At 40.1% G+C, this 10,834-nt stretch overlaps 1 protein-coding gene across 2 annotated transcripts in view; it reads right to left on the reverse strand.

Moving 5' to 3' along the window:
* Positions 1 to 9,971, reverse strand: part of LOC147221758 (dual specificity testis-specific protein kinase 1) — a 40,819-nt gene extending 30,848 nt beyond the window's left edge. The window contains exons 1-2 of one of the 2 annotated variants that reach the window (XM_086169461.1): positions 9,829 to 9,969; positions 7,674 to 7,743 (exon numbers count right to left, since the gene is read on the reverse strand). In XM_086169461.1, the coding sequence (XP_086025587.1) occupies positions 7,674 to 7,716 (43 nt within the window). In that variant the 5' untranslated portion in view covers positions 7,717 to 7,743; positions 9,829 to 9,969. Of the gene's footprint in view, positions 1 to 7,673; positions 7,744 to 9,828 lie in introns of both variants that reach the window. The other variant, XM_086169462.1, reaches the window with a different exon arrangement.
* Positions 9,972 to 10,834: the final 863 nt, after the last annotated feature.

A 10,834-nucleotide genomic window follows, 5' to 3' on the forward strand; every position in this document is an offset into this window, starting at 1 on the left:
TGTGTGTGTGTGTGTGTGTGTGTGTGTGTGTGTATGTGTGTGTGTGAAATTAACAAAATAGATGACATTGATAATCAGCCTCACTATGAATAATTATTAATAAGGGCTGGTGTGGCTCTGGGGGCTAAAGCGTCCGTCTTTGAACCAAACATTCGTGGTTCCACTCCCATGCTCCTTCTAGCCTTTCGAAGTGTTGTTCAGCATGACACTAAATCCCTTAATGTTCCTCTGGTGCTGCTAAGCGGCTGCCAAATGCTCATCACAGTTCATCGATCATGGGTTAAATGCAGTGGTCGAATTTTGCTGATGTTCTTCTTTTTCTGCTTTCGGCTTTTCCCTTCAGGGGTCGCCACAGCGAGTCAACCTTCTCCATCTAACCGTATTCTCTGTATCCTCCTCTCTCACACATATGGTTTCCTGAGTATGCTCCCTTAATAACAATCAAATTATCGCCCTTTGTTTTGTTTTCAGTATGCAAAGGTCATGCTTAAATAGCTTATTGGTGTCCTCTTTTTCCTTTTTTCTTAAGGAATGTTAAAATGAGAGCAAGAAATAAGAAAACAATTTTGGGGGAAAAAAGCCATATCCATACATTTGCACAGTCATAAAGTCAAATAGAATCCACAATTGATAGCATGGATAACAACATCTGGGGAATAGATTCTTTTACAGGACTATGAGCAGTGAATTTCTTTTACCCTCCTTACAGAAAAGTATCTGAAACAATGAATGTGAAAATATAATCCTTGTTAAACTTAGACATTATCATAATTCTTGTCCTGAGAAGATTTCAACGATATTCAAGCAAGATGGAAGGGGGACTAAGAATATCTAAAAGATTATCCTGTAAGATAACATGCATGGCCATGCTCTTGAAGAGAAAATATGGCTACATCCCAAAACTGGGGGCAACTGCTTAGAAGCACTCATTCCCTTTGATGAACGAGTGTGGTTTGTAAATAGGAAGGAACCGCCATGTCAGCTCACTGTCTGTGGTGGGTTACACCCAAACCCTTCATGGGAAAAATTGCACAGATACCACAGAGTGAGAAATCTTAAAACACACACACACACACACACACACACACACACACACACACACACACACACACACACACACACACACAAACACACACACAGACACACACTAATATTAAAGATTCACAGGATCGCTGTGAGTCATCTTGAGATTATTCTCAACATTTGCCATCAGCAGGGTGAGAGCAAAGGACTTCAAGGGCTTGACACTGTGAGGGATCAGCGTGATCCATCATTGAGGGGAATCTATGTCAAATTCAAGCATAAGCAGAAATATGTAGAATATTCATTAGGTTTCCCTCTTTGTTCATCACTCCATCTACCACACAGACTCCCACAAGTCTGTGCACAGACCCAGTAGCCCTGCTTCACTAAAGGATGATATATGACACAAATGGTTCACTGAGAAATGTGTTCAAGGGAGCGGTTCAATCTACACAGCTAGTGCAGACAGAGAATCCTGCGACCGAGTAACCAAGCTACCAAGGCATGTAGCTGGACCATAAATTCATCGTTGAGGTAAATACCACAGTTGGAACATTGTAAGTCGCTTTGGATAAAAGCGTCTGCCGAATGACTGTGATATAATATAAATGTAACATTACAGCCTTGACCCAAAGCTTGCACGAGTCAAGGATACTTGGAGGTTCAAGATGACGGTGTGTGGTGGCACAGTGGCCCCCTTGCTCTCCCACACATAAGGTGATTTATCGTATTTCTTTGCTTACTGTGTGCTTTTCGTGTTCGGCCCATTTGTCTTTTGCACTGGATTACAAGTACTGTCAACAAGATTTGCTAGACATCTACAGAAGCCAGCCTCACGACACCATGGTTTCCTTACAAACCGAGACAATCAAAGAGCTCAGACGACTCCACCGACTTGCAGCCACTTCAGACTTGACCGCATCCTCTTGCTCGGAAAGGAGGCGCCGCAAGCAGTGTGAGAGGAAGCAGAAGAGGGAGAAGTGCGGAGGTATCCGCACTAGGCTAGCAGCTAAACCTACATGGCCAGCCATACCATCCATCTTTATGGCAAACGTATGATCTTTGGACAATAAAATGGATCACAAAAGGCTTCTGAGGTCAGCAAATTAAAATGTAAATAACTGTTGTGTGCTTGTCTTCACTGAAACGTGGCTAAATGACTGTTGTACATCCGGAGCAGCTAACATGCTAACGAGAGGACAGCACATTTGTAAACACTGGAAAGACCTGTGGTAGCTGCATTCACATCCGTGATGCGCAGTGCCGAGATGCTGTGGTAATATGCAAGCACTATTCACCACTGGTAGAGTTTATGATCATTAAGTGCTATCCTTTCTACCTGCCAAGGGAACTCACAGCAATTCTGCTAGTTGCTGTTCACCTCCCTCCCACCTCCAACAGCAGTGACAAGAATGAAGTACTTAGTGAACTGTACCAGGCCACCAGTGGGCAACAGACAGCACATCCAGGTAGATTCCTCATCCTTGCAAGAGATTTTAATACGTTAACCTGAGGGCTTTCCTCCTAAAACTTCACAAGCATGCTGATTTCCCAACAAGAGGAGACAACATCTTGGACTTGGTCTACAGTATACCATCCATAAAGAAGCATACATGGATGATAGAACTCTGGTGGTTCTCATCACCAAGGACGACAAGACCCACTGCAGGAAGGAGACCCACCTTCTCACCAAATGGTGCAGAGAAAACAACCGCCGGCTGAGCATCAGCAAGACCAAGAAGATTGTTGTCAACTTCCAGAGAGACCACGCCAAGCACACACCGCTGACCATCAATGGCGCAGCAGTGGAGAGAGTGAGCAGCACCAAATTCCTGGGCATGCACATCAGTGAGGACCTCTCGTGGACCGCCAACACCACATTGCAGGCAACAAAGGCAGAGCGGCGCCTCCACTTCCTTTGCAAACTCAAGCAAGCAAAAGACCCCACACCCATCATGCACACCTTCTACCGGATGCACCGTTGAGAGCATCCTGACCAGCTGTATCACTGTGTGGGGCGGAAGCTGCACGCACCGCAACAGAAAAGCTCTGCAGCACATTGTGAACACAGCTGAAAGCATTGTTGGTTCCTCACTCCCCTCCCTCACTCACCAACAGCTTCACACACCTGGCTGTAAGCATGCTGAACTCTCTTCCCACGATCCTACTCCCCCCCAAGATGCTGAACTCGCTCTCTTCATCCCCTCCCCCAAACTGCGCCCCAACGTTGTGGATGCCGATCTTTCCCCCCACTCTGTATTGGACGGTGATAACATATCGAAACATTGACACTTTTTTTTCTTTTTTGTACTACTGCTACTTTGCACTGAGAAAAACCATCATGCTGCTATTGTCCATCTACCATTATGGTACTACCTACAGACCTTTGCGCTAAACTGTACAAAAAAAACCTCTGCTGCTAATCTTTCATGGTGTTAAATATCAGTCTGTATCTGCATGCACATTATACTTCATACCTCATAGTATTATGTTTGCTGTTAAGTACAACAGTGTCCTTTACTGCTAATTTGCACTTGAATACTACTATCATATTGTTAATTTCATGACACTGTGGGATTTTGAGAAACGTCTTCTCGGTTCCTCTGCATTTCCACAACACATGGAGAAATTGACAATAATGCTGACTTTGAGCTTGAAAAATTCTTGAACACAGACAGTGGAAGATTTTTTTGACATTATCTGATGATGATATTGACAAAAGTATGTTGCTATACAATGGCATCACCATGTTATTTCTAATTATACCTTGAAAAATGTGAAAATGGATGGTTAGATGTTAAGAGTACAGAGTCTGCAAAAGCCTGATAATGCACCACTATTATGACATTCAAGCCCCTGAAGACTATTACCATGTATTGAGATGTATTACATTTCTCGGGAGCAAAGCACTTCCAAAAATTAAATATTTGTCAACATCTGTGTATCTAATAAGGTAAGTTCTCAATTTATGTTCCTCGTTTACTTTTATTGCAGAAATGTAATTACCAATCAGGAGGATAGATCAACTTGTCATAAAAACCTGTAGGTTATGTTGCCCCTGACTACAACTAATATTCTTGATTTTTATTTTAATTTATAATGAAGAATCCATTATGCGTGTCCCTATGTTCATGTAACAATGCAGTAACAACAGTTTTAGACAAGTGAAATGTCCAAATCATTAAGTTAAGTAGTAGGAACAATAAAAACAACAATAAAAGTTCTGGAACCTGGACACAAAAGTATGGGCTTCAACCAACCAAATGTTTGTTCCTGTCAATAAAACATGCAGTGGTTGAGGAAGTTGGGGAATCAATATCACATCTTTCGCCTGAGACTTCAGAAGGCACTAGAAAATTAATCATGTCATGTTGCTTCCTTTTCTGGAACAGATTCTGAAGTGTTTCTGTTTTTTTAGGGAAATTACCAACATATTCTATATTTAAGCCTGCGTCTGTTTAGAGGAGATTGATAGACGTAAGGATTCTAAGAACAATAGGTATCTTGGAGGTTTTAGGACAACAATGTAACATTTTGTGAAATCTAATTTTTTTTCAGTCATTTATTCATTTTCCAAAAGTCTCCAAACTCCAAAAGCACAAAGCCCTCCAACACTCCAATAATAAAACTTTAAAACTTTAAAATTGACATAACAATACATGACTGATGGCAGAAATTAGTCATTGGTCAGAGACTGAACCCCTGCAATGCTATATGAATGAGTCTTCACAAATATATTTCATAGACTATGCAGATCAAAATAGAAGGGCGTTTACAGATATGCCATCCTCTGTGTTCTGGAAGGGACCCAGTATGGGGAGCATTTGTGCATAAATGTTTGAGGTACGTAACCAGGCACGGGAATTATTTGTGCACAACCAAATGAGACTAACAAGTGTAATGTTTCTGGTTGCACTTCTTAAAATGTTGGATTTCAGGTTTTATGCTCTTGACTACAGTGGGGCATTTAGTCAGCCACCAATTGTGCAAGCTCTCCCACTTACAAAGATGAGAGGCGTGTGATTTTCATCATCGATACACTTCAACTATGAGACAGAATGAGAAAAAAAATCCAGAAAATCACATTGTCTGATTTTCAAAGAATTTATTTGCAAATTCCGGTGGAAAATAAGTATTTGGTCAATAACAAAAGTTCATCATAATATTTTGTTATTTACTCTTTGTTGGCAGACAGAGGCCAAATGTTTTCTGTAAGTCTTCACAAGGTTTTCACACACTGTTGCTGGTATTTTGGCCCATTCCTCCATGCAGATCTCCTCTAGAGCAGTGATGTTTTGGGGCTGTCGCTGGGCAACATGGACTTTCAACTCCTTCCAAAGACTGTCTATGGGATTGAGATCTGGAGACTGGCTAGGCCACACCAGGACCTTGAAATGCTTCTTACGAAGCCACTCCTTCGTTGCCCATGACAGTGTGTTTGGGATCGTTGTCGTGCTGAAAGACCCAGCCATGATTCATCTTTGATGCCTTTGCTGATGGAAGGAGATTTTTACTCCTTATCTCACGATACATTGCCCCACTCATTTTTTCCTTTCCGTGGATCAGTCAACCTGGTCCCTTAGCAGAAAAACAGCCCCAAAACATGGTGTTTCCACCGCCGTGCTTCACAGTAGGTATGGTGTTATTTGGATGCAACTCAGCATTCCTTCTCCTCCAAAAACGAAAGTTGAGTTTTTACCAAAAGGTTCTATTTTGTTTTCATCTGACCGTAGGACATTCTCCCAATCCTCTTCTGGATCGGCCAAATACTCTCTAGCACACTTTAGACAGGCCTGGATATGTACTGGCTTCAGCAGGGGGACATGTCTGGCACTGTAGGGTTTGAATCCTTGGCCGCGTAGTGTGTCACTGACGGTAGCCTTGGTAACTTTGGCCCCAGCTGTCTGCAGGTCATTCTCTAGGTCCCCCAGTATGGTTCTGGGATTTTTCTCACTGTTCTTGAGACCATTTTCACCCCACGGGGTGAGATCTTGTGTGGAGCCCCAGATCAAGGGAGATTATCAGTGGTCTTGTATGTCTTCCGTTGTTGTCTACTAAATGCTCCCACAGTTGATTTCTTCACACCAAGTTGCTTACCAATTGCAGATTCAGTCTTCCCAGCCTGGTGCAGGTCAACAATTTTGTTTCTAGTTTCCTTTAACAGCTCTTTGGTCTTGGCCACACATAGTGGAGTTTGGAGAGTGACTGTTCTGAATGGCACCAGTTCAAACAGGTGCCATCAATACAGGTAACGTGTTGAGGACAGAGGGGCCTCTTAAAGAAGAGGTTACAGGTCTTTGAGAGACAGAAATCTTGCATATTTGTAGGTGACCAAATACTTATTTTCCACCATCATTTGCAAATAAATTCTTTAAAAATCAGACAATGTGATTTTCTGGATTTTTTTTCCTCGTTCCGTCTCATTGTTGAAGTGTACCTATAATGAAAATTACAGACCTTTATCATATTTTTAGGTGGGAGAACTTACACAATTGGTGGCTGACTAAATACTTTTTTTTCCCCACTGTATAGTTGAAATAACCTGCTATTAGGAAGATAATACTAATACTGGATTTCTTTACACTAAAAAAGCCCCACTGTATAATCAATGTTATTCATTTGCATGTGCATCAAGTTATTAAGACCATAGCAATGTTACCTCCATTTTCAAAGAACCTATCAAGAGTTTGCTGTTGTTTGGATAAAGTCATTCTTATCATTAATAGTGTTACATTTTAAAACTTTATGATGTGAATTAGTTTTTGCCTTTTCTCGGGCAGTCACTTAAAATGTAAAATAAAATCACAGTTCCATTTTATGTTTTCATTTCTGGAAATATAAGTGTTTGGGTTCCAGACCTAATTTCCTTTTCATTATAATTTGGAAAGCTGGGAAGTAAATGAGTTGCTTAATCCCACCCATTCACAACAAATCAAGAAGCAGTCATACCCATCCTATGTGAGGTTAGCCTTTAATTCACTCCTGCACAAGACTCCACAGTTATATTAAGATCATTTGATATCCAACTGAATACAGGTTTTTTCAGTTGTCAAGAATAACAAGTATGAATTATTCTCATTTAAGACAAGGGAGATTTAAACCTGCCTGCTTAACCTACCTAAAGTTTTTTTATTATTTTACTTAACCACCATGATTTAATGCATTCTCTGAAAAAGATGTATCCCAAAGAAATCAACAAGAACTCTATAGCCACTTTATTATTGATGGTAAGAGGACTCTGACTGACATAGCAACTTAGACAAAAGGATGCCAGCGATGAGTGACAGCCTCCTGTTTCTGGACAATGAAGAGCCGAACACAGCTACTCTTCAGCAGATTCATTTACTTAAAACACACACATCTGCTTAACAAAGAACTGCTTGAAGACAGTGACAGTTATGCCCACACACACACATAGCTCAGGTCCAGACAAGTGGAAAAGTAGTGGTTTCTCACCTGCGTGTCTGATTACTTTGCTAGCTACTTAATTAGGGGTGTAACACATTATAAATTCATGGCTGTCCCTGAGCACCACTCCATCTTTGCACTAACCATTCATAAAAGTCATCTGTGCACTGTCAGGAATTATAAAATGATTTTAATAACAGTAAGAATAACAAAGAACTCGCCTTAATTGGCTTAATACTTACTCCATTGACTTAATAAGCTATTCATATGCATCTTGTGGGCCATGGAACAAACCAGACGGCTGAGCGGAAACTGAGGAGAAACCACATACATGCAACAGCAAATGAGCGACAGAACAGACGCAGGACTTTTCACAACAACACATGCGCTGTCAAGCAAGCAACACTAGAAATTGGTATGAAGACTGACTGCCAGACACGGAGACACTAACAGTGCAAACAGACAACGCATTTCAAATATGTCACTGATTATTTTTTAATCATAACAAAGTAATGACCCATCTCCCAAATGTCCCTGTAATCAAATTACATTGATATCCAGATCATTTGAAATCATCTTTCTTGTTTAAAACTATAAATAGGTAACAAGTGCTGTACTATATTTAAATAGATTTTCAGCACTCTACAACACTGGATCCCAGACTTTTTGCACTGACAGATATATGAAGAAGTCATAAAATATATTTAAACAGTGTGAAATATAAAGACTGCAATAAAAAGGGTCCCCTTACCCGCATGAAAAGGGGTGTAAATACCATTTTTTTGTCCCATACAATATTACTTTGAAGGCATGGACAATAGCATTATTCTATCTTGTTGAAGACAAAAAAATAATCAAATTGATTTAGCAAGTTTAAAATGATGGCAAATTTCTATTTAACACTTTCAACAACACATAGACCAATTCACACTAACAAAGATTAAAAACTGAACAACTTATAACTCACTTAATATTTATATCAAAACTGCCAGTTATAATTAAATGATGTTTTAATTTGGTTGCTCAAAGAATCACAAGAAAATTGCTCCAGAACTTACAAATGTAATTTCTTTCTTTAAATAAACGCAGTTCAGTTGATTACCGATGATATGATTAAAACTAATCAATAAATCCCTTCAGAGCAATAACATAACATTGCTTGTCATGAGCCTTCCTTCCTTCCTTCCAAAAGCCATGTTTTGTGATATTTTAAGATATTTGTTTATTTATTTAAGATATTTATTTATTGCTACCTTGGCAAAATATATCTGAATGAAGAATTAAATTCATAAAAAGTAACTGCTTAGAGAGTCTGGATATTCTGGCATATTTTGAAGCCGGTGTTTTTTCGACATTATTTACCTGTGAAAACTGTTCCGAAAATTTCATTATGGGAGTATTATGGTATTTCATTGACAATTTTAATGGTTTGACACTACATTTTTTATACATTTTGTCTTCATAGAGGGTATTTCATTGCCAGATGTATTTTTCCATTTTACAGGTGGTATTAAGTCTTGTTAAAAGTATGAAGAGAGGCAACACTGACAATTCCAGGATTTCCCTCAGCAATAACTCCTTCCAGCAAAATGAGGTATGGACAACAGTTTTTTTTTCTTCTTTTGGTGACTTTACATTGGGAAATTCATTGTACTGAGTATTGATTAACTGTTATTAAGCATTTATTAAAATCAACTTATCAAAAATAGCTACTAAGTTAATAAGTTGAAATGGTTTTGCCATTTTTAATTCAAGATCCTGAAATTCTAAAAGCTCTCCAGGATGTATGCTAATGTGAATTGAGCAAGTGAATTACTTTCTTTTTATCGATGTATTATCTGAATGTTTGACATTCAGATAAAGGCACACAAAAATCGTATGATTGAACTACAGGGAGTTAAAACTGTTCTCCTGAAATGTGTACAACCTACATTTGAAAAAGTAAAGACATTACTACAATTTAGCTAGAAGTAAGTATAACTGTATAGTTGTGTTCCTTACTTAGATCATTCGCTGATTGACATTTCTGGCGATGAATCCATGGGTTGACAACTTATTTATCAAATAAGCATTCCAGCACTAATAACAACAAACCAAACTGTCACTTCTATGTGTTGTTGTCATCCTTTCTGCATTGTTTTTCACGTCCACACACAATTTTGGGTCCGGTATCGACAGGTTGGGAACCGTGCAAACCTATTCATGCAATACAAAGCGAGTGCGTGACTACAAAGAGGTCTTTGCTCGAGAACTTGCACGAAAATGTTGGGGTTTTTTTTCCTCCCCATACATTTGCACAGCGGATTCTAACTTACATTTTAATATTATAGATTTTACTCGGATTTCACAGAGAACACTATATAAAAGCAGCAACCACCAGCAAAACACTTTACTCACATAAATTAACTTCCGGGGGTGAAGTTTACAGAGTGAAAGTGTTCTGCATCTTAACCGCTCCGGTGGTTAGGTGGTCCGTGCAGGGAGTCCCGGTCCTTGGGGTGTACGGTGCGGGATTCATGCGGGAGAACTCCTTCTCCCGCGACGGACTTGACTAGCAGCCTGAAACAGCCTCGGTAATCCGAGTGCATTTTTTGTGGGTTGTCTTAGGAACAAGTTCCACCAAGCAGCGCGTCGGTTCATGTGACTCCACCCACGGGGTGGGAGATGGTGGGGGGTCGGGAGGGTTCACGTGGGGATGCTGTTGTTGTTGGTAGTTTATTTGTTCCTTCCACTATTTTCGAGCCACTCAGTTCCAGCTGAGTCCTAATAAGAGCCACCTCCGTAACGACCGCAGGACATCAATAGTGCTCTTACATAAAAGCTGTGTTGATCAGAAGTATCTGGACAGAGCCGCACAGAGGTGGGAGTGTTAGGGAACAATGAAGAGCTCTGGTCCAAAGCATCAACTCCCACTCAACCAGTGTGGGAAATGAATAGACTGGAACACAAGGCTCACAAATGACAGACAAATAGAATCAGTGGGGAAAGAAGGAGAGCTTTACATGATGAAATGTAAAGGAGGACCACCGGGTCATCTCATCTCTTATCTGATGTGTGGCAGTTTTCTATTAATGTTAATATTAGGCTTATATTGTTGGGATTAAAAATGAAAAGAAAATCATGACTCAAAGATAATAACTATGGTACAGTCCTAATCAAGCCTGACATAATGGTTGGATGGTCCACTCTGTGTGTATCTCACAATGCTTCGTGCCTCAAGTTGCTACTCAACACAGAGTTGTGGGTGGTGTTTTGTGGAAATGGGTTTTGCCTGCACTGCAAGCTGTCTCATACACACTCTTATCAGTTGTATTCATGATTACGTAATTTAACACGATCAGTCTGCATGGGTTTCCTACAGGTTCACATCCCAGCGCTGATTTTTACAACATACGACTGCATG

Source organism: Fistularia commersonii, chromosome 22, assembly GCF_037954325.1.
Source record: "Fistularia commersonii isolate RoL2024-O1a breed Wild chromosome 22, RoL_Fcom_v1.0, whole genome shotgun sequence".
In the NCBI taxonomy this organism is placed as follows: Eukaryota; Metazoa; Chordata; class Actinopteri; order Syngnathiformes; family Fistulariidae; genus Fistularia; species Fistularia commersonii.